The sequence below is a fragment of the Globicephala melas genome, chromosome 13 (assembly GCF_963455315.2).
Source record: "Globicephala melas chromosome 13, mGloMel1.2, whole genome shotgun sequence".
Classification (NCBI taxonomy): Eukaryota; Metazoa; Chordata; class Mammalia; order Artiodactyla; family Delphinidae; genus Globicephala; species Globicephala melas.
The window spans coordinates 27,544,423-27,571,459 of record NC_083326.1 but is presented as its reverse complement, the minus strand read 5'-3'; the positions used below and the strand labels follow the sequence as shown (position 1 = coordinate 27,571,459).

General features: G+C 42.8%; 1 protein-coding gene across 7 annotated transcripts in view; it reads right to left on the bottom strand.

The window, feature by feature from the left end:
* ZNF236 (zinc finger protein 236) overlaps window positions 1-27,037 on the bottom strand; it is a 102,143-nt gene that overhangs the window by 54,455 nt on the left and 20,651 nt on the right. For 6 of the 7 annotated variants that reach the window (XM_060310166.2, XM_060310160.2, XM_060310159.1 and 3 more), the window contains 6 exons: window positions 22,592-22,770; window positions 19,927-20,051; window positions 19,452-19,624; window positions 16,933-17,076; window positions 13,978-14,181; window positions 12,789-13,017 (listed from right to left, as the gene is read on the bottom strand). In XM_060310166.2, the coding sequence (XP_060166149.1) occupies window positions 12,789-13,017; window positions 13,978-14,181; window positions 16,933-17,076; window positions 19,452-19,624; window positions 19,927-20,051; window positions 22,592-22,770 (1,054 nt within the window). Of the gene's footprint in view, window positions 1-12,788; window positions 13,018-13,977; window positions 14,182-16,932; window positions 17,077-19,451; window positions 19,625-19,926; window positions 20,052-22,591; window positions 22,771-25,249; window positions 25,334-27,037 lie in introns of those variants that run through there. The other variant, XM_060310163.1, reaches the window with a different exon arrangement.

Here is a 27,037-nt window from a genome sequence, read left to right as displayed (position 1 = left end):
GAATGAGTTAGAGACAACTAAGTGCTACTAGACCCATCTTACGGAAAATACCAAACAAACATTTTGGCCAACCCCATACTGTTATTCAACCTTGATCCAGGTTTGAAGCTATTCCTCTCAGAAGAAAAATCACAAGTGGAATTTATGGAAATATAATTAGTAAAATAATACCTAAATTGGCAAATTTCTAATTTGGCAGAATCAGCTTTTTAAATTTCAATTAGATGTATTCGCCAGAAATTAAACAGACACCTACAATAAGGTAAGGAATACACTTGAAATCAAAGAGATTTGGGCCCTGCTGATGAAATTCATCAGAGAATTTTCACTCTTTATTTAACTGTGTCTTTACAGACATAGTTTTATTAGGGAAAAGGAAAGCTCTTTGTTTCCTTCTCTTTGTTATCAGTCAATACAAGGAATTTTCCTTACGTGTTAGTGAATCTGTAAGGAGAGAAAATGTATTTTCCTGAATATAACACTTTTTATGGGACTAATTAACATAGAGAAAGAGGTTAGGTAAAAGAATGAAAAGTAATATTTTTCTAAAAACAAGAACAAAGAGAGGAACATACACACACCACGGCGGGTGGGGGGTAAAGAGTAGAAAACAAAGGAAATGGTTTTTAAAGTGAGAGAAAGATATTTATTTTAGGTGATACTGCTTATACTAAGGAAGTCTAAAACTTAAGATTGCTTAGAACTAATAGGTATTAGAAGAAGTGCAATAATTACCTAAAGGTCTTATCATGACAAATCAGAAAAACAACGTACAAAGAGATAAGACAGAACCATAATATCTGTCAGTTAAAATCTGGAAATCATCTCCCCAAATCAGATTTTTTTTCCAAACAAAAATGAAAATATGTCTTTAATTACATAAGATGACATAAAACTGTCACCAGGTTCTAATTATTTCTGGGAATGAACTGGAAGAGAGATACAAACTGGCAGCTGAAGCTTCAAACCTGAAGCTCTCTCCAAATCTGGCCTGTATACGTTTTGTTTGGCCCAGGCAGTGTTAGAAAAAGAAAACTGAATCCAGATTTCTGACCCTTTGACAAACTGAGTGATCTGGAAAACCAGTTCTGCATTCCCACGTGGCAATCTTTCTTGGTGCTGGGCAATAGCTTTTCTCTTCAAACACATTAATAAATTTTGAAAGAAAAAACATGCATAATCATCTTCAAGACGAAAAGGTATTTACTAAAATTCAACGTCTAGTTTTAAGTTTTAAAAAACTGCCTAAAAACAGGAGGAGGTGAATAAAACATATCAATACAACATTTGACTTGACAGGAAAATACTAAAAGCAATCCTATTAAGGTGAGGAAAGAGTCCACTATCACACTGCCATTAATTTATCATGTTTGAGAGATACCAGCCAACATGACTAGATAAGATAAAGAAATGCACAGTAATAACTATAAAGGAAAAGGTAAAATCATTGTTTACAAATGATATGATTATACACCTAAAAAACTAAAACTCAGAAAGAGGCCCACATTTTAATACGTGAAAATCAACATCCTTCATACCTACCAACAAAATCCAGAAGAAGATTTTAAAATACTACTAAAATATGGATAAAAAAAAAATCTGAGTAAATGGAAATGCATACATACCCTATTCTTTTTTCTTAAGTTATTCTTTTTATTGAATGAAAGATTCTTTAAGTTCTATAGTGCTTTACAATTTTCAGAAGTTTCACACACATGATTTCATATAATCCCCTATTAACCCTATTCTTTGGTATAAAGACAAAAATTTATAATGGCATCAATTCTCTCTGATTAAATCACTTATATACAAATACCAATAGGGATTCTTTTAGAACTAGTTTTGGAAGTTTAGCAGTCGCTTTTAAAGTACATATGAAAATATAAATATGTGAAAACAGTAAAAAATACACTTTAAAGAAAAGTGTAGTGAGAGAGGACTAGGTATCCTAGTTATAAAACACACGATAAAGCTAAAACCATTTGGTATCACAACACATGAATAAAAAGACAGATTACTGGAATAAAGTCCAGAAAAGACCCATACAGGTTTGAGAGTGTAATACATGATAAAGGCAGCATTGCTTTCCAGCAGGAAAAATGTGACTTATTCAATAAATGGTGTCTAGGCAGCTGGATGCCCATCTGGAAACAAAAAATAAAACTGAGTCAAAGATTTGGTTTAAAATATGAGAGTAAACAGATAGTAACTGGACATATCATGGTGATCATTTTGTAATGATGTATAAAAAAAAGAAAGTATAAGTGTTAGATAAAAGAGGCACTTTTTCCATAATGTCAGTGTTGAATTCTAAGTATTACATGAGTTCAAAAGTCATAAAACACTGACAAATTTGGCTACATAAAAACATTTCTCCCCCTTTTGCTATATAAAAAGAAAATACCTCTCCCTTTTAACTCAAAAGCCAAACAAATTAGAAAAGAATACATGCCACAGATACAGCTCACAAAATACCACCAGGTGAAGAAAAAACGAATGCGGCAGAGCATTTAGCACTTGGAGGATCTAGATGAAGGCAAAAGGCAATTCTCCGTACTTACTGTTCCTGCAATATTTCTAGTAAGCCTGCAATTATTTCAAAATCAGTACTTTAAAACAATCTTTACAGAATTTACCCTCTGAAAGCTCTGACACTTCCAGAAATGTACCCTACAGATATACACATATCCATGACAGCATTACTGGTACTGGCAAATACCTAAATATTATTTACCCATAAAACGGAATACTATTCAGGCATCTTGTAAAACAAGCTATCAGGTGGGAAAAAGTGAACCACAAAATAATACATGCAGTATGCCATACATCCTGCTAAAAAACAATAATATATAATAATATGCCTAAGCTTGTTTAAAAGACACAGAAGACCCCAGTGACGGCAGCTGCCTGAGGGAGGGGCGCATGGAGGACCAAGATGAGCAGGCAGGGGACTCCCTGCTTTCCACTGTACCCCATCGTGTACCTTTTGAATTGTGGGGCAAGAGCAAGTTTCACCTGCTTTTAAAATAACTTAAAAACGTATGTATTCATTACGCACTTGGTATGTGTCAGGCGCTATTCAGTTCTCTTCCATTTATTCTATCCCTTTTATCTACCCCTGTTACAGATGAGGAAGCTGACATTTTAAAGGTTAACTGACTTTATTAAAGCTTCATAATGGGGGGTGCTGGGAAGATGGCGGAAGAGTAAGATGCGGCGATCACCTTCCTCCCCACAGATACACCAGAAATACATCTACACGTGGAGCAACTCCTACAGAACACCTACTGAATGCTGGCAGAAGACCTCAGACCTCCCAAAAGGCAAGAAACTCCCCACGTACCTGGGTAGGGCAAAAGAAAAAAAAGAAAAAACAGAGACAAAAGAATAGGGACGGCACGTGCACCAGTGGGAGGGAGCCATTTCCACACACTAGGAAGCCCCTTCGCGGGCGGAGACTGCGGGAGGCGGAGGGGGGAGTTTCAGCACCGCGGCGGAGAGCACAGCAACAGGGGTGCGGAGGGCAAAGCGGGGAGATTCCCGCACAGAGGGGAGATTCCCGCACAGAGGGTCGGTGCCGACCAGCACTTACCAGCCCGAGAGGCTTCTCTGCTCACCCGCTGGGGAGGGCGGGGCTGCGAGCGGAGGCTCGATCGGTCAGTCTGTCGGAGCGCAGGGAGAGGACTGGGGTTGGCGGCTTGAACACAGCCTGCAGGGGGTTAGTGGGAGGAGTCCGGGAAAAGTCTGGACCCGCCGAAGAGGCAAGAGACTTTTTCTTCCCTCTTTGTTTCCTGGTGCGCGAGGAGAGGGGATTAAGATCGCTGCTTAAAGGAGCTCCAGAGATGGGCGCGAGACGCGGCTAAAAGCGCGGACCCCAGGGACGGGCGAGAGCCGCGGCTAAAAGCGCGGACCCCAGAGACGGTTGGGAGACGCTAAGGCTGCTGCTGCCGCCACCAAGGGGCCTGTGTGCAAGCACAGGTCACTATCCACACCCCCCCTTCCGGGAAGCCTGTGCAGCCCGCCACTGCCAGGGTCCCGGGATCCAGGGACAACTCCCCTGGAAGAACGCACGGCGGGCCTCACGCTGGTGCAACGTCACGCCGGCCTCTGGCGCCACAGGCCCGCCCCGCACTGCGTGCCCCGCCCTCTCCCCGGGCCTGAGTGGGCCAGAGCCCCCTAATCAGCGGCTCCTTTAACCCCGCCCTGTCTGAGCGAACAGACGCCCTCCGGCGCCCTACACGCAGAGGCGGGGCCCAATCCAACGCTGAGCCCCCGGGAGCTGTGAGAACAAAGAAGAGAAAGGGAAATCTCTCCCAGCAGCCTCAGGAGCAGCGGATTAAAGCTCCACAATCAACTTGATGCACCTGCGTTTGGGGAATACATGAATAGACAACAAGTCATCCCAAACTGAGGAGGTGGACTTTGAGAGCAAGATCTATGATTTTTTCCCCTTTTCCTCTTTTTCTGAGTGTGTATGTGTATGCTTCTCTGTGAGATTTTGTCTGTATAGCTTTGCTTCCACCATTTGTCCTAGGGTTCTATCCGTCCATTGTTTTTTTATAAAAAAATTTTTTCTTAATAATTAATTTTAATTTTATTAACTTTATTATACTTTTCCTTCCTTCCTTCCTTCCTTCCCTCCCTCCCTCCTTTAGACAATGAATCATCCCAAATTGAGGAGGTGGACTTTAAGAGCAAGATTTATGATTTTTTCCCCTTTACCTCTTTTTGTGAGGGTGCATGAGTATGCTTCTGTGTAAGATTTTGTCTGTATAGCTTTGCTTCCACCATTTGTCCTAATGTTCTATCCGTCCCTTTTTTCTAAATAATTATTTTTTAATTCAATAACTTTATTATACTTTATTTTACTGTATCTTCTTTCTTTCTGTCTTTTTTCCTTCCTTCCCTCCTTCCTTCATTCCTTCCTCCTTCCCTCCCTCCCTCCTTTCTTTCCTTCTTGCCTTCTTGCCTGCTTTCCTTCTATCTTTCTTTCTTCCTTCCTTCCCTCCCTTCTTCCTTCCTTCCTTCCTTCCTTTCTTTCTTTCTTTCTTCCTACTTCTACTAATTCTCTCTACTTTTTCTCCCTTTTATTCTGAGCCGTGTGGATGAAAGGCTCTTGGTGCTCCAGCCAGGAGTCAGGGCTCTGCCTCTGAGGTGGGAGAGCCAACTTCAGGACACCGGTCAACAAGAGACCTCCCAGCTCCACATAATATCAAACGGCGAAAATCTCACAGAGACCTCCATCTTAACACCAGCACCCAGCTTCACTCAACGACCAGCAAGCTACAGTGCTGGACAACCTATGCCAAACAACTAGCAAAACAGGAACACAACCCCACCCATTGTCAGAGAGGCTGCCTAAAATCATAATAAGTCCACAGACACCCAAAAACACACCACCAGACGTGGACCTGCCCACTAGAGAGACAAGATCCAGCCTCACCCACCAGAACACAGGCACTAGTCCCCTCCACCAGGAAGCCTACACAACCCACTGAACCAACCTTAGCCACTGGAGACAGACATCAAAAACAACGGGAACTACGAACCTGCAGCCTGCAAAAAGGAGACCCCAAACACAGTAAGATAAACAAAATGAGAAGACAGAAGAACACACAGCAGATGAAGGAGCAAGATAAAAACCCACCAGACCTAACAAATGAAGAGGAAATAGGCAGGCTACCTGAAAAAGAATTCAGAATAATGATAGTAAAGATGATCCAAAATCTTGGAAATAGAATGGACAAAATGCAAGAAACATTTAACAAGGACCTAGAAGAACTAAACATGAAACAAACAATGATGAACAACACAATAAATGAAATTAAAAATACTCTAGATGGGATCAATAGCAGAATAACTGAGGCAGAAGAACGGATAAGTGACCTGGAAGATAAAATAGTGGAAATAACTACTGCAGAGCAGAATAAAGAAAAAAGAATGAAAAGAACTGAGGACAGTTTCAGAGACCTCTGGGACAACATTAAACACACCAACATTCGAATTATAGGGGTCCCAGAAGAAGAAGAGAAAAAGAAAGGGACTGAGAAAATATTTGAAGAGATTATAGTTGAAAACTTTCCTAATATGGGAAATGAAATAGTTAATCAAGTCCAGGAAGCACAGAGAGTCCCATACAGGATAAATCCAAGGAGAAACACGCCAAGACACATATTAATCAAACTGTCAAAAATTAAATACAAAGAAAACATATTAAAATCAGCAAGGGAAAAACAACAAATAACACACAAGGGAATTCCCATAAGGTTAACAGCTGATCTCTCAGCAGAAACTCTGCAAGCCAGAAAGGAGTGGCAGGACATACTGAAAGTGATGAAGGAGAAAAACCTGTAACCAAAATTACTCTACCCAGCAAGGATCTCATTCAGATTTGATGGAGAAATTAAAACCTTTACAGACAAGCAAAAGCTAAGAGAGTTCAGCACCACCAAACCAGCTTTACAACAAATGCTAAAGGAACTTCTCTAGACAAGAAACACAAGAGAAGGAAAAGACCTATAATAATGAACCCAAAACAATTTAGAAATTGGGAATAGGAACATACTTATCGATAATTACCTTAAATATAAATGGACTAAATGCTCCCACCAAAAGACACAGATTGGCTGAATGGATACAAAAACAAGACCCATATATATGCTGTCTACAAGAGACCCACTTCAGACCTAGAGACACATACAGGCTGAAAGTAAGGGGATGGAAAAAGATATTCCATGCAAATGGAAACCAAAAGAAAGCTGGAGTAGCAATTCTCATATCAGACAAAATAGACTTTAAGATAAAGACTATTAGAAGAGACAAAGAAGGACACTACATAATGATCAAGGGATCGATCCAAGAAGAAGATATGACAATTGTAAATATTTATGCACCCCACATAGGAGCACCTCAATACATAAGGCAAAAACTAACAGCCATAAAAGGGGAAATCAACAGTAACACAATCATAGCAAGGGACTTTAACACCCCACTTTCACCAATGGACAGATCATCCAAAATGAAAATAAATAAGGAAACACAAGCTTTAAATGATACATTAAACAAGATGGACTTAATTGATATTTATAGGACACTCCATCCAAAAACAACAGATTACACATTTTTCTCAAGTGCTCATGGAACATTCTCCAGGATAGATCATATCTTGGGTCACAAATCAAGCCTTGGTAAATTTAAGAAAACTGAAATTGTATCAGGTATCTTTTCCGACCACAACGCCATGAGACTTGATATCAATTATAGGAAAAGATTTGTAAAAAATACAAACACATGGAGGCTAAACAATACACTACTTAATAACGAAGTGATCACTGAAGAAATCAAAGAGGAAATCAAAAAATACCTAGAAACAAAGGACAATGGAGACACAACGACCCAAAACCTATGGGATGCAGCAAAAGCAGTTCTAAGAGGGAAGTTTATAGCAATACAAGCTCACCTTAAGAAGCAGGAAACATCTCGAATAAACAACCTAACCTTGCACCTCAAGCAATTAGAGAAAGAAGAACAAAAAAACCCCAAAGTTAGCAGAAGGAAAGAAATCATAAAAATCAGATCAGAAATAAATGAAAAAGAAATGAAGGAAACGATAGCAAAGATCAATAAAACTAAAAGCTGGTTCTTTGAGAAGATAAACAAAATAGATAAACCATTAGCCAGACTCATCAAGAAAAAAAGGGAGAAGACTCAAATCAACAGAATTAGAAATGAAAAAGGAGAAGTAACAACTGACACTGCAGAAATAAAAAAGATCATGAGAGATTACTACAAGCAACTCTATGCCAATAAAATGGACAGTCTGGAAGAAATGGACAAATTCTTTGAAATGCACAACCTGCCAAGACTGAATCAGGAAGAAATAGAAAATATGAACAGACCAATCACAAGCACTGAAATTGAAACTGTGATTAAAAATCTTCCAACAAACAAAAGCCCAGGACCAGATGGCTTCGCAGGCGAATTCTATCAAACATGTAGAGAAGAGCTAACACACATCCTTCTCAAACTCTTCCAAAATATAGCAGAGGGAGGAACACTCCCAAATTCCTTCTACGAGGCCACCATCACCTTGATACCAAAACCAGACAAGGATGTCACAAAGAAAGAAAACTACAGGCCAATATCACTGATGAACACAGACGCAAAAATCCTCAACAAAATACTAGCAAACAGAATCCAACAGCACATTAAAAGGACCATACACCATGATCAAGTGGGGTTTATTCCAGGAATGCAAGGATTCTTCAATATATGCAAATCTATCAATGTGATAAACCACATTAACAAATTGAAGGAGAAAAACCATATGATCATCTCAATAGATGCAGAGAAAGCTTTCGACAAAATTCAACACCCATTTATGATAAAAACCCTGCAGAAAGTAGGCACAGAGGGAACTTTCCTCAACATAATAAAGGCCATATATGACAAGCCCACAGCCAACATTATCCTCAATGGTGAAAAACTGAAAGCATTTCCACTAAGATCAGGAACAAGACAAGGTTGCCCACTCTCACCACTCTTATTCAACATAGTTTTGGAAGTTTTAGCCACAGCAATCAGAGAAGAAAAGGAAATAAAAGGAATCCAAATCGGAAAAGAAGAAGTAAAGCTGTCACTGTTTGCAGATGACATGATACTATACATAGAGAATCCTAAAGATGCTACCAGAAAACTACTAGAGCTAATCAATGGATCTGGTAAAGTAGCAGGATACAAAATTAATGCACAGAAATCTCTGGCATTCCTATATACTAATGATGAAAAATCTGAAAGTGAAATCAAGAAAACACTCCCATTTACCATTGCAACAAAAAAGAATAAAATACCTAGGAATAAACCTACGTAAGGAGACAAAAGACCTGTATGCAGAAAATTATAAGACACTGATGAAAGAAATTAAAGATGATACAAATAGATGGAGAGATATACCATGTTCTTGGATTGGAAGAATCAACATTGTGAAAATGACTACTACCCAAAGCAATCTATAGATTCAATGCAATCCCTATCAAACTACCACTGGCATTTTTCACAGAACTAGAACAAAAAATTTCACAATTTGTATGGAAACACAAAAGACCCCGAGTAGCCAAAGCAATCTTGAGAACGAAAAACGGGGCTGGAGGAAATCAGGCTCCCTGACTTCAGACTATACTACAAAGCTACAGTAATCAAGACAGTATGGTACTGGCACAAAAACAGAAATATAGATCAATGGAACAGGATAGACAGCCCAGAGATAAACCCACGCACATATGGACACCTTATCTTTGATAAAGGTGGCAGGAATGTACAGTGGAGAAAGGACAGCCTCTTCAATAAGTGGTGCTGGGAAAACTGGACAGGTACATGTAAAAGTATGAGATTAGATCACTCCCTAACACCATACACAAAAATAAGCTCAAAATGGATTAAAGACCAAAATATAAGGCCAGAAACTATCAAACTCTTAGAGGAAAACATAGGCAGAACACTCTGACATAAATCACAGCAAGATCCTTTTTGACCCACCTCCTAGAGAAATGGAAATAAAAACAAAAATAAACAAACGGGACCTAATGAAACTTCAAAGCTTTTGCACAGCAAAGGAAACCATAAACAAGATCAAAAGACAACCCTCAGAATGGGAGAAAATATTTGCAAATGAAGCAACTGACAAAGGATTAATTTCCAAAATTTACAAGCAGCTCATGCAGCTCAATATCAAAAAAAACCAAACAACCCAATCCAAAAATGGGCAGAAGACCTAAACAGACATTTCTCCAAAGAAGATATACAGACTGCCAACAAACACATGAAAGAATGCTCAACATCATTAATCATTAGAGAAATGCAAATCAAAACTACAATGAGATATCATCTCACACCAGTCAGAATGGCCATCATCAAAAAAGTCTAGAAACAATAAATGCTGGAGAGGGTGTGGAGAAAAGGGAACACTCTTGCACTGCTGGTGGGAATGTGAATTGGTTCAGCCACTATGGAGAACAGTATGAAGGTTCCTTAAAAAACTACAAATAGAACTACCATATGACCCAGCAATCCCACTACTGGGCATATACCCTGAGAAAACCGAAATTCAAAAAGAGTCATGTACCAAAATGTTCATTGCAGCTCTATCTACAATAGCCCGGAGATGGAAACAACCTAAGTGTCCATCATCAGATGAATGGATAAAGAAGATGTGGCACATATATACAATGGAATATTACTCAGCCATAAAAAGAAACGAAATTGAGATATTTGTAATGAGGTGGGTAGACCTAGAGTCTGTCATACAGAGTGAAGTAAGTCAGAAAGAGAAAGACAAGTACCGTATGCTAACACATATATATGGAATTTAAGAAAAAAAAAATGTCATGAAGAACCTAGGGGTAAGACAGGAATAAAGACACAGACCTACTGGAGAATGGACTTGAGGATATGGGGAGGGGGAAGGGTGAGCTGTGACAGGGCGAGAGAGAGGCATGGACATATATACACTAACAAACGTAAGGTAGATAGCCAGTGGGAAGCAGCCGCATGGCACAGGGAGATCAGCTCGGTGCTTTGTGACCGCCTAGAGGAGTGGGATAGGAAGGGTGGGAGGGAGGGAGACGCAAGAGGGAAGAGATATGGGAATATATGTATATGTATAACTGATTCACTTTGTTATAAAGCAGAAACGAACACACCATTGTAAAGCAATTACACTCCAATAAAGATGTTAAAATAAAAGATTAAAAAAAAGCTTCATAATGATTTATACATCACAAGGTTTATGATAAATATAAAAGCATTTGTTCAACGGTTAACCGATACACAAAATACCTCCTAAAATAACAAAGCAAATTCTACTAAAAATATTCCCTCTCACAAAACTGAATAAATCAAATAGTGACAGCTATAGATGGCAGAGTACAATTGGAAATGTAATTAAGGCTAATTTTAAGCTGTTAAGAAAGTGTTACAACTTACGAGACAATAATAGTTTGCTCAGGGTCTTCTTAGGGTATCAGATGGTGTCAACTACTCCTGAAGAGGTATTTTCAGAAACAGTCATTACATTAAACGTATACTGGTCCCTATAAAGTTTTAATCAAGAGGAATATCTTTATATAGAAACATGTCCCCATGATAGTTTTCTCATCACAATATCAGAGAGATGGTTAAAACAAAAAAAGCTGGCTCCAACCTGTAGTAAGGATCACATTTAATCTAAAATTTACTAGAACTACATAAGCTTGCTAAGTGCTCTAAGTACTTCATTTATCCAAGTATCTCAAAAATTAATCTGCATAATCTTTACACTCGATGAACACAACACTCCACATTAAAACAATGTACAATAAGGTTAACTGCAGTTCCATTTTGAAATCTCCACCTAATAATGCTCAGTGCAAAAGAGAAAGCTGTTTCTAACACCTAAAGATATGGGACGGCCCAGGATGAAGCCTCCCTTCCTCGTTACTTTCAGGAAGCCAGGTCTGGCCTTTCACTTGAAGACGTGTATGTTGCCTGCAGCCACATCAGAGCATGTTCATAGGCTCAGCATGACGACTAGCAGTTAACTCATACAAAACGTTTCGCAAGACCTATGGGTTTCCATCAGTTTATCAGGGGCACATAGAGGAGACGTTCAAGAACGCACAGCGAAACGTGTAACCTCCAAGGCTATCATAGAGCTATTATTAAAAATATGTGGCAATGGCCCTTTATTTCCTTCTTGCCTCTCTAGATCCCAGGAAAACACAGACAATAAACTGCTTAGATTCCATCATCCTATTTTCACTTGGGGAGACGGGGCAAGACCCAAAGAAAAAGGAGAGTAGGGCCACAATGTTTTGTGGGTTGAGAAACGAGGATCTCACAATCGCACGTTAACAATGAGAAAATACATTCTCTGAAGTGTTAACAGAGATGACAGGGTTACTCCATGCTCTCCAGAAAGAAAGCACTTGCCCCCAAGACACCTGGGAGGGGCAGAGTAGTTATATTCACTGAGAAAATGTTCTCAAAGGAACGCTTTTCCTAAAAGGCAGGAATCTATTTTCTTCAAGAAAGATGCATTAATGCGTGCTCCCATGCAATGAGCCATACTGAGCACCGTGGGGTGTTCGGAAACGAAGGGAATGTGTTCTAGCTGTCCACAAGTGACGTGAGGGGTCGCAGGGGTCCTAAACATTCTAGTCTGCAGGACTGAGAGGGGGAGACCTGTGCTCCTACGACGAGGCACCATGATCTGGCCTCAAATGACCACCCGAGTCTGCACAGAGAACAGGAGAGGAGGGGGAGGAAGAAGACATTCACGATGCAGAAAAGCCTGGGGAAACCCACGTCATTCCGAAGACGTGAGAACGTTGAGAACAGCAGGAATCCAAGTTTACCATAACAGAAGCTTGCAACCAGGTGACCCGGGAGGGAAGACAGAAATGCACGCTGGGGCAGGCTGCAGAGGGCTTGTGGGCCGAGAAACGGAGCAGGTGCCGGAGCAGGTGCGGCAGGAAAGGGCCGGCGGCACTGGGGGACAAAGGGGCAGAGACTTGCGGGAAGGGCTGGAGGGAAGGAGGGGCCTGACAGCAGCGGCGGGACAAGTCAGGAGCGGCCCTAATCACAGGGACCTCGGTAAGTTTAACGAAGTTTACGATAAACAAATGCTATTAGGTAGACGCTATCAGAGACTTCAACAAACATACCACCTTCAGAAGGAAAAAGGAGGGCGTGTGTCTTAAAAACCAGCAATAGGCCACCCAAAGTGTCTAAACCTTAAAGCATACTACAATTACCAGGTAGAAATGGAGATTTCTTCTTTATAATCTTTTTTTCTTTTTTATCCAATTTCTCTGGGCTCTCCTGTTCTTCTTCCCGCTCTGCGGCCGTAGGGTCAGCTGGCTCCCTTGAAACGCTGGGAGCGTCTGGAGTCTGGCCCTGAGCGGCCGCGGCCTTGGCGTGGCTGGGGTCGCTGGGATGCGCTGCAACTGGAATTGAAGACAGCCCACTGTTTTCTAAGGCTTGCTGAGACAGAACAGAACTAGGAGGTTAGGAGGCACGATGCCCACACCTGCCCGCCAAAGTCAATTACAAAGACGCGACCAAGCTTGACCTACGGAACTCTGACTCCACCCCACTGGGCGTTAAGAGCTACATCGCCAAGCAGTCATCTCTGAGCGAAACGCCCAGCCCTTGGAGGCCGAAACATCCCTCCTGATATCTGACATCTCATCTCCACCCAAAGTCTGGTGTGGCAAGCATTTACAGTTCTAAATTCAAGGGCACTGAAATTAATTCACTTGCCTTTTAGAAATTTTCTCTCAGACAACCCTAGCTGTCTGTAACACATTTAGGAATCCCTGGTTGAAACTACAGCGGGGTCACCCTCACGACATCAGCCGTCATGACAACCTGAGATTCTTCACACCCCGGCCAACTTGTCACCACAGAGGTAGAGGGGAGAGGTTAGTGCTCACGTCAGTAAGTAAACAGAGGGACAGGAGAGAGAAGGCTGTCTCTGCTTGGGAATGAAGGCGGTGACTATGGAGCTGGGCGGGGAGGAAGACTCAGAAGAGCCCTCTGCCCTCCGCACGCTCCAGCGCCACAGGAGCAGGGACGCTCACACTGTCAAGACAGGCAGTGCTATCTCCAAGGAGCGCAGTGGGAAAGGAGGAAATATTCCTTACCCTCTGTCAACAAGGGTAGATACAAGGAAGTTCTGAAACGCCTATACTTTTCAAGAAAATTCACTTACAGAGAAAAAATTATAGTTTTAAACTTTGTATTTATCGAGTGATAAATCATTTCAAATACTGCACTGTCCATAAGTACTCAAACAAGCATATTTTGTTTCAATACAGTTTTTCAATGACGACACATTTTGCATGAAGACCCCTTTCCTTTGACAAGACCTGCATATTGCGTTGTCAGTGCTGACGCCCAGCCCCTGACAAACACAGACAGGAGCAGGCAAGTGTGGCTCACCTGTAGGATGTCCTGGCTGACCCCCACCGTGATGCTCAGCTGCTGGCCGGCCTGAGGCGGCTGGCTGCACCCTGCAGGCCCCGGCTCCGACAGCTCCAGCAGCTGCTGGATGACATCGGCCACCGCCTGGGAACTCTGCTGACTCGGAGCAGACGTGACCTGGGCTTCCGCCTGCTGAAGAGGTAAGGTCTGAAACAGCGTGGCCTGAAACACAGCAACATTTCGTTAAAGATATAAACAATTACATTAATTTGTACACCAATTTTTTTTAAAAAGGAAATAAACAGGCATATCTCCCTTATGAGCATTAAAATCCCAAAATTAGTATCCCAAACATGAATTTTTTTTTAACATCTTTTTTGGAGTATAATTGCTTTACAATGGTGTGTTAGTTTCTGCTTTATAACAAAGTGAGTCAGCTATACCTATCCAAAGGTAAATTTTAAATAAAATGCCTCACTGATTTTTAAGTTAGACACAAAATTGGCCCTTAAAAAAATATATCCAATGAATTTTTTCTACTACAATTCAAGTCTTGTAAGCGGCGGTAGAGACTACTGCTTCAAGATGGGGGTGAAGCACACAAGCCTCATCTCCCTCTTAGTCCGTTAAAATGAAGGAGTAAAAGAGTTACAAAATATGGAAAATAAGCAAGAGATCACTGTGGTTTAAAATTTTTCTTTTAATTCTCAAAAAATAGGGGCATTGGAGGAATAAATGCTCTGTAAAGCTACAGCCAAGAACTTGTGAAGAGAGAGCTGATCTGATTCCTCAGAAACCCAGGAATGTGAAACGCATACACAGAAGACAGTAGGGGCAGAGAACTACCCTGCGCGATGCTGTAATGGTGGATAACAGGGCATTATACACTGGCCCGAACCGACGGAACGTGCTCCACCGAGAGCGAACCTTAACATAAACTGTGGACTTCAGTTAATAGCAGTACACTAGTACTCATCCATCAGCTGTAACAAGCGCACCTCACCGATGCAAGGGGCAATAACGGGGGTAATAACTTAGGTGGGCTGCTGGGGAGGAGTCTACGGGAGTTTCCTGTACGTTCCGCTCACTTTTACTATTAACCTAAAACTGCTCCAAAAAATAAAGTCTATTAATTAAAATACTTATCACTGACAATGAATCCCGTCTTCCTCCATAGAAAAGATGGCAATTAGGCACTTACCTTCAGGCAAAAAAATGGGGGATTGCCTCTAAAAGAGATAAAAATGAAAAAACTATTTGGGGAGAGCTAGGGCACCTTTTGTGGCCCTTAGTTCCCTAGATTAAACAAAAAATCGTTTACATTCTGCCACCAGGGACCCCAATTTTAAGAGCTGGTTCCCTGGCCAATTATAAGTAACCCTGGAGTTCAACCAGCTCTGTTCACACATAAAAAGTTCAGAGGCAGGTTTCCTGATGCTCCCCTTCTTAAATGCAGGCAACCAAGAACTATAAGACATCTGAAAGAAGAAGGAGTGGGGAGATGCACAAGAGAGACAATTCAATGACTAGAAGAGAACTTTTAAGAGAAAATGCTGATTAGATTTCAAAGGAAAGTACATCAAACCAGAAAAGAGTATCTTCAAAAAGAAACAATCAGATCACAAGGAAAGATCTCAGAAATTAAAAACCTTACTAGCTTAAAAAAAAATTCAAGGAAAGAATTATAAGATAAAGTTGAAAAAAACCCTCCAAAGTAAAGCACAAAGGTCAAGATTTAGAAAATGGGAGAGGCAAAATGAGACAGTGTTCAGGGGGCTGGACACTGACCCCTAGACAGTCCTGAGAAACAGTACGTATAACCTGACACAGAGCGCTCTTACACACGCAGATGAGGGTGAAAGGTGGCGTGGATCACAGGTTTCCAAACCCCTATACTACATTTTCTGTTTTTTACTGAAACTATAAATTTTAAAAATGATTTGTATTATCATTCCAGGTAATTCACTGCATCTACATATTTGATTCGCATACTGCCAAAGGAAATGAATATTTGCTTGATTTATACATTGAAAATTTTATTTAAAAAATACTCAGTCCAAAATAGAATTTAAGACATAATTATTAGACTCTAATTATTCTCCAGTTTTAGAACTTCTTTACAACATCCTCCCTGATCAAGAGTAAGTTAAGCAATCATCCTAAGCTGCAAATATTGTGAGAAAAGAAAAGAAAAAGTAAACACTACATGTGAACCTCATGCTTGGGAACTAAATACAAACTAGGCCTATTTTCTAGTTTGGGAGGAGGCAGCTGCTGACTGAACACAGACTATCGGCTGACGGCACTCATGAGCTACTTCAACACTCCCGAGACCTGTACGTCCAAAGTCTCTGCTGTTGGTTAGGACACCAAACTCTATGCTTAGATGCTGCCATTTATGATCAATTGGGAGGGTAGTAGAAGTAGCAGATCGAGGCTGAGCTATGAAAGCCTACAAAAAAGGAGTAAAAGGGGGTGTGTTTGGGGGTCATACAATTTCAAATACATGTACTGAAAAATACAACTGAGTTTCCCAGAAGTCCAAGGTCTCAGGAAAAAGTATCACTGTCACAGTAGACCTGGAGAAATATTACTTTAAAGAGAGACGTGATTCTTAAAGTATAACATAAGGATAAAGAATATTCAATAATAATCATCAATAACACTGACCATAGGAATTACAATTTCATAAATTAATGATTACATGATTACATTTTGTCTTATTTCTAACCGGTTCAGATGACAGCCCATAAATCAGAATCACGTTAATATTATTCTAAAGTTTTTAAAAATTTGATTTCCTTTCACTCATTAAACAAACAAAAGTAGCACCGTACTTCCATACAGGAAACTTCCATAGCATCTTTACGGTGCTAAATACTATTCTAAATAATATTCAATTTTCAAGGTCATAATTAAGATGACAGATTTTGGTAAAAGAACACCTGCTATCAACCAGCTTACTAAGCTTACCGTTAAAACGTGAGCAGTCTCTGCAGCACTTGTTGAATTCTGTGGCCCACCCATATGCATCTTGCTGATATGAGTGTTCAGGCTACCTAAACTTTTAAATACACAACTACATTCTGTACAATTATAGGTAGGGCCGTTCTTGACCTTAAAAAAGAAAAAAGAAGTTTTTACAATTGTTAGATTAAAATATTTAAATTATGGCAAATCATAATTTATCATTCAATTAAAATGACAGAAATAATCTAACCCTTTATCATACCTTTTCTTATAAGTTAGGTAGGTCTAGAATCAATGACCCAACTCTTTAATCAATATTGCCAGTATGAGATTAATTGAAATTTCAGTCTTTTCTATAAATCAGAACTGGTTAAGTGAAAAATCATAGTTTTCAGTTATTGTGCTCTAGTAAAAAAATGTCTGACATGTTCTCAACTTCTTAAATGGTTAAGCACAGTGTGCAATAATGAAGGCCAGACAGTTAGATATAATTTTACTCTGAGCCTTGAACATACAAGTCAGGATGGATGGCCACGCAATGTATACATTTTCCATCACCAAGTCCAATCGTCCACGGCGGTGACTGCATTTTTTGGTTTTTTTTTTAATAGTGACTACTTTTTAACACTACGACAGAGCCAAGAGTGGACTACAAGGCAATATCAGGAACAGGGCCACCCAGGCACAGAGGAAGCACCTACAGTGTCCTCTCTGCACTACTCAACAAGCCCAGCCGGCTCTGAACTTGGCTAAGACCTCCACTCCACCTAGCACCTTGCTAAGAATGAACTTTACGGCTTTAGACTCATCACAGGATTAGATAATGTTACAAGCAATCTTTAGAGGTTGCTCCCGTCCCACCGCAGGTCCCAGGGTGTCCCCAGGCTGGGGGCAGGCGAGTCCCCGGCCTTCCCTGAAAGGGTTTCCTAAAGCCGGGAGCACCAACGAGGACGCCTGGGACTGTTATTCCTCAGCAACCTGTACACAGAGGGAGCTCCACGAGAGTCACTCACACAGCCCACATTTGTTCTTCTCAGGTCGGAAGGGAACCTCACGAATACGTACATGCTCTTCCTAGTGTCTCTGGGTCTTAGATAATAAAACTTAGTCTTTAAAAGCAACTTCACTGCATATGAAATTCTCAGTCTCTTTACAAACTATATGAAGTATGTAGGGTTTTCTTCATTTTAGTGTTACTTAAGGATTTACTCCAAGGAAAAAATTAAAAGATATACATATGCTTTTAGGAATGTGATGCTTTTCATCCTCCAAAGTATTGTAGTTATATAAAATAAATGATCCATGATAAAAGTATTTGTGTTGCTTAAATATTTCTTCATAATCTACAGTTAGACTAAATAAGACACCAAATCATGACAATTAACAAGAGCAAAGGTGGGGACTTCCCTGGTGGTCCAGTGGCTAAGAATCCGCCTTCCAATGCACGGGACATGGGTTCGATCCCTGGTCATGGAACTAAGATCCCACATGCCGCATGGCTACTGAGCCCGCACGCCGCACCTAGAGAGAGGCCCACAGGCCACCAGAGAGAAGCCTGCGTGCCACAACCAAGAGCCCGATGCAGCCAAAAATAAATAAATATTTAAAAAAATAATAATAAGAGCAAAGCTGAACCAATTTAAGAGAAATACTTCCAGAGTTTGCAAATCAGTATTACCTGGAGACAACAAAAAAATTAGGAACATCAGTTTGGCTGAAATAGTTAGCTAACATGCAGTGTGGAGGGAAATACACCGACCAGGGCTCTGTTTGATAGAAAATGTGAATGGGCCCATATGCAAGGTCAGCAATACTAGCACCAGAAAAATACTTTCTCCTCAATTTCATTTGTCTCTCAATTTCTTACACTTGGAAGTGTCTGTTTCAGGTTCACTAAAGGGATGACATAGGTTAACATTCAGATTGACGGACCACAACTAAGAATGGTATTATGATTATTTCCAAACATTTATTCATCAAAGGTATAATACTGTTGGTGAAAAGACAAAAAATAGTATTTTATATTTCTCCCATGTATAATAGGCCAGAAAGGTTCAAATGTGTGTATATATATGTGTGTCTGCGTATATGTGTATGTATGTGTGTATATCTGTGTGTGTATATGTGTGTATGTCTTGTGTGTGTGTATATGTGTGTGTCTGCATGTATGTGTGTATGTCTGTGTGTGTTATTGTGGCCTCTCCCATTGTGGAGCACAGGATCCGGACGCGCAGGCCCAGCGGCCGTGGCTCACGGGCCCAGCTGCTCCACGGCATGTGGGATCTTCCCGGACCGGGGCACGAACCCGTGTCCCCTGCATCGGCAAGCAGACTCTCAACCACTGCGCCACCAGGGAAGCCCACATATATGTATTTTTTTAAACAGGGTCTGCTCTGCACAAATTCTTCGTCTACATTTAAAATGGAGAATTTCTCAGGTTCACTCTTAACTCAAGAGCCATCCGTGCAGCCTGTGACGTACTGCACACCTGTGAGGACCACACCCCCAAGTGTGACGCTTACCTCTGAGTGAACTCTCTGCACGTGTGACTGGAGATTCCCTTTCTGAGAAAAAGCGGCAGGACAAAAGGCACAGGCGTGGGGTTTTTCACCTGTATGCTTAATCATGTGAGTTTGCAGCGCCCCCTTCTGGTTAAAAGCTTTTCCACATTCGCTACATTTAAATGGTCTTTCACCTAGAGAGGGAGAAAAATGATCAAAACATCATTCCATACTGTGCCAGCATCTGACGGATTAAAAGAAAATACTTAAGTTACCCACACTCAAGACCCCGAACCTACCCCTCCAGGCAGAACGTTCCCCTGTGGCCGCAGACTCACACGTCTCACTACCTACTCAAAATCTCACAAGTAACACCAAGGTTATCAGCAAACTATGGAAAAGGCAAGATTAAATTTCAGGTCTAGCTGGCTCTAAAGCACCTTTTCTTCCCTTAAGGTCGCACGGGAAATCACCCAAAAGTCAATGTATCTCGTACCTGTGTGTATCCTAATATGCCGAGTTAACTGACTTGGCTTTTGGAACGTCTTTCCACAGTGTGGGCATGAATACGTGAATCCACTCCTGTCAATGTTCCGATTATAAGACCTTGTACTTGACACCCTAGTATAAGTAGAGGGAAAATACTCAGTAAGTCGAATCCCTTGTGCCACCACTTCTAAATCAAAATCCTATGGGAAAGGTTAGGCCGACTGGCCATCAGAATGTGCTTTAATGAGAAATCAATCACATAGAAGTGTGTAGGACACACACACACATCCATGGATTAGTTTTGTGTATCAATATCATAAAACTCATTTTTTTGGTTGGGGAGGAGGAGAGTCGGAATGTCTCTTCTAGATAAAGCTTTCCCTGTGATGATCAAACACAGACCTGTGCAGGTGTGGTTTCTACGTCGACACGAGTGTGTGCTGCCTGCTCCAGGCTCCTCCTAGATGCTGATGATCTCCAGCAACTCGGACTCCTCCTCTGTGCAGCAGCCCTGGGCACCTAACTCTCTAGCTGACACCCCTTGAAGGCTCCCGGGCGCCTCAAACCTAGTCAGTCCCAAATGAAGCCCTGTTAATTCTCAGCCTGCTCCTTTCCACAACAGGAGACGGCAGCTCCCAGCTGTGAAGTTTAAACCTTAGAAGTTACACTGGATTCTTCCTTCTCCCTCACCCCTGACTTCAAGTCCATCTCCAGAAGCTGCTGGTCTCACCCCAAAACACCTCCAAAGAAGCTCCCGTCTCTCCACCCTGCAGCCACCAGCGTGGCCTGAGAGCAGCACCGCCATTCTGTGGCCCCGATCCATGGGTCTCCCTGCTTCAACCTCACCCACACAGCAGTCAGGCTGCGGCCTGAAGGCTGGGCAGCCAGATCCGTGGGCCAAACCCTCCCAGGTTTTCCCGCGGCCCTTGGGGTAACACCTGCGTTCCCGGATGGGCTCAGCGCCCTCCAGCTCTGAGACCCGGCCGCCTCGCACTCAGCCCCGTGAGCTCCACTCCACCCCGCAGCCGGCTCCCATCACACCGGCCTCCCCCTGCGGCTCAGACTGTGGCAACTGCCCCCCTCCCCACCCACCAGGCCCAGAATGCCCCCCCAGACCTGCAGGGCCGTCTCCCCCTGCTCCTCACCTGGGTCCCACTTCAAACGGCCATCCTAAGAAAGGCCTACATCCGACAGGTGCCTCAGCAACTGCCCATCCCTGGAGCGTCACCCCAGGTGAATCCAATCCTACTTCCTTCTCAACACGCCCACTGCCTGAAGCCTGCGCCGGCTAATCCGATTGCTTGGCCGCTGTCTGTCTCCCCTGCTAAACGGCAGCTCCGCGAGAGGGAGGCAGCTTGCCCGGCCCCTGGAAGGCCCAGGGGCCGGCGCGCTCTAGTGCGCGGTGACCACGTACGCACCTTCAGTTGCCTCTCCAAGACCTTCGGGGACAATCAAAAGAGCCTGTGCTAGAACGTCATCACAATAAAAATCTAGTGTGATAGGACACATGCGTTACATTTGGGGAGTTTAAAAATCGCCGAAATAACAAAGCATCAGGTGGGAACCACATTAGTCAACAACCAGCAATATGAAGGGAGTGGGAAAGACAGGAGAACTTTGATCATATGGAGATGTTCAGTCCACGCTTCCAAAACACAATGCCAAAGAGAATACATAAATACTACAAAACACTCAGGCACTTTACAAACTTTATTAACTGGTGTGGGACCTTTTGCTGTGGTGGTGCTTGTTATTAAACAGTACAGATAGCTCCTAGATACTGGAGCTTGGAAGGGTGGCAAGTTAAACTGATGATACTGTCATTAAAAAGTTAATCAATACGGGCTTTTATAGTTTGCTGTAGAGATTAGCTCAACGAGTGTGACCACTGATCACCACCATTGGCTAACTTAGCACAAAGGGCCAGGAACAACTCTGCATTTCATATCATTAAGAGAAGGAAATAGCAGTAAAAAATATATAATCAGGAATAGGTCAAATACAAAATTTCGAAGCCATGTTAAGTTTTACTAGGAATAAATGTATCTATGTATGTAAACACAGGCGTGGTTGCTAATATTACGAGCACTAAAGCCAGACTACTAGGGCTTAAATCCCTAACACTTGACTTACGGCTGTAAACCCTTGGGAAAGTTACTTGGTCTCTCTAGTCTACCTTTTCTCATCTGCAAAATGGGGACATGAAAGTATCAGGCCTGAAGGGTTGTTTGTAAGGATTAAATGAAGTTTTACTTATATATTTATATACACACTAAGCACAGCAACTGTTTGAACACGTAAGTTCCAAATAGGTAGTATAAATAAACCAATTCAGTAAAAAGCGTGCGAATGTGGCCTTTGTGAATCCTCTCCACACACCTTGTTGCCTGCCCATAAAAATGTATTGCCAATATACTCTGTTCTATACCTTTTAACATTATAATATAGCTAAAAACGGCTATCCATACAGTCTGACATTTAAATTTTCGACCTTTTCTGTCCTACTGTAGACACAACACATAACACATGCTACGAAAGACATCCCGACACCACGTGAGATGAGTTGCCCTGTTCTTGCTTCTAACGCAGCCAAGATGTGTAACCAGTCATAGCAAAGCATGCCCATTTTTAAGGTACCGTATAATTTTTTTAGCCCAAGAAAAGGCTCACACCTAATTTTATAATGTGTCTTCATGTGCTCTCTCAGCTGTGATGACGTCTCGAACTCCTTCCTGCAGGCCTTGCAGGCGTGAGTCCGGCTCGCAGCCAGCTCCTGGCGGTGCTCCTCCATGTGGATGGCCAGCTGGCTCTGCAGGGTGAACTCATCCCCACACTCAGAGCAGATGAGGTTCTGCAAAGGCAAAGACCGCCCGTGAGCAGAGCAAACACTTCAGAGCCATCACCTCTTGAAAGAACTCATACTGTAAATGGCTGATACACAAAGGATGCTTTCCTCTGGAACAAACACTATTTCACCTCTCAACAAATAATATCATCATGTCCAAATATGAACATATAAAAATGATTTCTTTCCTGATAGAAACATAGGGAAAAGGATGAGAGAACAATACAATTTCCGAGCAAAGCGAATTGTTTCAAACTGGCTGCTGGGTAAATGGCATTTTGTCCATCTTTGCTGTGAAAACTTTAAAGAGAAGCAGAATGACTTCAATACCACAAAAGTGTCAGGAAAGAATTTAAATTAAGGTGACAGTTTAATAGACTACCTTAAAACAAAATGACAGCTGGTAAATTTTTAAACGGAAACACCTATCCTTCTTTCAATCTGGTTTACGGGTAGTCGATTACGAGAGGTCCGCGACTCTGTCCAGAAGTGCCTGGCTGAGCACCTGAACAGAGCTATGGAATAAGTATAAAATACACACAGGATTTCAAAGACTTACTGAAAAAAAAAAAGGAAGAATGTAAAATAGCTCAACTTTTAACATTTGAATTAGAATATTTTGGATATATTTTCATAAATATATTAAAATAAAATATATTTCATCTGTTTTCTTTTTAACTTTTGGAAATATAGCCACTATAAATTTTAAATTACTCAAATTTCAATTAGGATAGCGCTGGTCCAGATGTTCTGGAGTTGGGCCTTGGTTCACGTGAAGGCTGCCGGTCACCAGCGGTGTGTATCTGGGGGTGTTGACCACTCAAAGTCTGTGAAACAGTGGTGACAGCAATGCCTGCCCTCACAGGGTTGTTATAAAGTTAAGTACAACGGTGCATGTAAGATGCTGAACGGTGCCTGGCACAGAGGAAGTACTCAGTAATGAACTGTTGACTCAGTACAAAGTTCAATGAGTTTACTCATGTGACCTTCTATAATACAATTATTTATTTAAATGATCCAAACATGGAAAAGAATGAGTGTAACCTGTCAATGAGAATAAACTATTATTTCCAAACAACGAAATATATAGCTATTTCTTCCCATCAGACTTTCTCCTAAGTACTCCACCTGACAGTCTCGTAAATGCATGGAAACAGCGTTAACATGAGGCTGTTCACTGGTACTACTCAGCGCATCCTCTGCAGAAAAGACAGGATGAATGGAATACTTTGAGCAATCCAAGAACGACGCCAACTTAAGTAACTTTAAATTAGTGTTACTATATAATAATTTAAGGAAATAATGAACTATCTTGTTAGTATCTTGCTGATAATAAAGAAATTTCTTTCTTGGGAACTGTCAAAAATTTAAAAACCACCTAACAAAATTTGCTGCCTATCTTGAGTGTAGCACTGGGGGCATCCACACCCTGAATCTGTACAGCAAGGGATTCTCCTTTCACTAATGACTTACAATCACGGATAAACCCTGACTTGTTACCCTCCCACCCGCCCCCTGACTCTTTCATTGCTTTGGCTCAGACCCATCCTCTTTTCAGGTACTTCTTCACCAAATGACAGGTTCGTATATTTCAGGAGCCATCTACATGGATACTACTCAGAAACTGACCAGAATTTTCCGAGTGGGAACTCTGGTTTATGTACAATTTGCTCATACTGCGAAAGCAGGACCAAGCACATGCTGGGCCACAACCGAACAGATCTCGTGGTGGAAAGTTTCGTGCTGCCGCTGTGTTACACCCAGCCAGACCAGGAGCCGGGACGGGCCTCCCTCCCTGCCCAGGACCTGGCACCTCGAGCAAGTCTCAGTGGGGAGTGCGAGGCCTGTGCGCGGCTGGCGGACGCCCACTGTACCGCGTTCCCCGCAGTCGGAGCTCCCGGCAGACCCTCTAGGCAGAGGCGGTGGCTAGTGCCTGCCCCAGAAGCTGGCGGTCCTGGGGGAATTCCAGTGACCGCTAAGTGGCCAGCAGATCATCCAGGGAAACATGGCATTCTTATCAGCCCCCACCTGGCTGAAGATATAATAACTTTTTAAAAGTCAAACAGAGTATAAAATACGCTAAATACTAACCGCCTTTAGGCTACTCACCCCGTAACGCTTGCCCTTCCGCCGCCCCTCCCCCGGGGCCACCCACGACCTTTCTCTGTACCCCGTTCCCTCTCCCAGAGCCCCCAGGCTCCAATGCCCAAGCGCTGTCCTTGCCCCTGCCCGGGCTTTCTCAGCAGCCGTTCTTCCTTTCCACGGGAGTCCGCCTCAAAATGGCGCTCAGCGCAGGAGAGAAACCTTAGCCCACCCCACAGGGCACCGCCCTCCTCTGAGCCCCAGCAGCACTGGTTTCCATCACCGTCCACTGGGCTCATCTCTTGGCCGGTGTCACCCTGTTCAGAGGCAGGACCAGCTGGGGAGTGGAGGGCCACCTCACAGGGCCCCTCTGCCCCGTGCAGACCGGTCCATCCCACATCACCTGGCTGAGTCTTGGTGCTGCCGGTGGAGAGACTACACAGGCGGGGAGTCAGAACACGCCCTGCTTCTACCCGTCAGAGGATGGAAGGCCGGCTTCTAGCTGGGCTCTCTAACACCATCGGGGGGGGGGGGCGATCTGGGTGCCACCTCCTTCCGCCAGGAGACGGATGCAAGATTAGCTCCCTACTGGATCCCGGGGGTCAGGGGAGCAGAGGGCCATCTGCTTGCAGGGGACTGCAGGAGAGCAGGCTGGCGTAGACCATCGCTCTCCTCCCAGCCCCGCCGAGCTCTTCAGTGGGTATTTGGCTGGAATAGGGTTGGCAGCGTCAACAAGATTTTCTCTTGTGAGACCACCCTCTTCCCAGTTTGGGCTGCTGGCAACTAATCTTCTGGCGTGTTTTCATCTACGCCTGCTGGCAGAAGGCTGCAGGCTCTTCCAGCACCCTGTCCAGGTGTACAGCAGGCAAAAAAGCAGCTCAGGGGACTCGCTGCCACACGCTCCTCAAGTCCCTCAGCTGCCCGCCTCCTTCTTCCCGCCCCCTTCTTCCCGCCCTCAGGAGCCTCTAGATCTCTCGGCTGTGTGATTTCTGTGTATTTTCAGTTGTAAGAGGGGCACAAAGGGTCTACTTCATCTTAGCTGGATTCTTATCGGTTAATTTTAAGTGCAACTAAAGGTAAGGAATTGTTCCTGTAGTCGATACTAATATACCACATTCAAATCAATTAACTAAGAAATGAAAACACAAAATAGGCAAAGGTAGCTAAAATGCATTATTTAACATACATGGACAAGACTGATAATTGTGTTCCAGTATCTATTCCTCTTCTATACGACGATGGGTTTCTTAGCTGAGCACACGGCTGTGTGCCGACCTTCCTAACACTAACCACGCTGTGTGGCGACCGTGCCCCTTCCGCTCGACAGGATGGCAGCAGGCTGATGCTCCGCCCACCTCTGGATCTGGCCTTCCCACAGCAGACGCGCCACCTCCCTCCCTCCCTCCCTCCTTCCGCTGTAAGCCACATGGTACAAGAAACACTCACAGAGAGCAGAGCACGTGGGGTCCCGGACAACCTCGGCCACCCCACCAGCTCTGTACTGTACGACACCAGACTGTTAGGTGAGAGAGGAAAACTCCCAACCTGCACCCGAACACAACCCTTTTTTTTAAAAAGAGCACCCGATTTTTTACATATTGCCAACACATTTTCCCATCAGAAATAAGCACTGCAAACCTTTTTTGTTGTCGTTGTTCTGCTCATGTGAAACCGCTAGTCCTGAATTCCTGTTCAGCATGGGGTTACCAAGGTCAAGTTACTGAATATCACTTCTCAACTTCCAGAGCCCTGTCCCCGGCAGCACAGTGGCGCAAGGGCCAGAAGATAAAGCATTTTCACGGTTTCCATCCCCAGCTTCAAACCAGTTACACAAAAGTCTCCCTTCTGACTATTCCAGCCCTGTTCCTCTCCTGTGATTATTTACTGATCTAAGAGAGAATCTGTTATTTTCCAAGAGAGAAAATAGAAGACAGGTTAGTAGTAATAGAAATGAAAGTCAACTGGTTTCAGAAAATACACGCTTCTCAAAGGCCTTTTGGGGGAAAAAAAAAACTAGGCGTCAGAAACTATGAACTGTTTATGTTCCTCAAAGGCCTTTTGGGAAAAAAAAAAATCTGGAGCCAGAAACTATGAACTGTTTACGCTCCTACAACAGTGAAAGACAAAGACAGCTGGAGCGTCACCACTGCAGCAAGTAGGCAGATGAGACCAGGCTGCCCAAGCTGCCGCC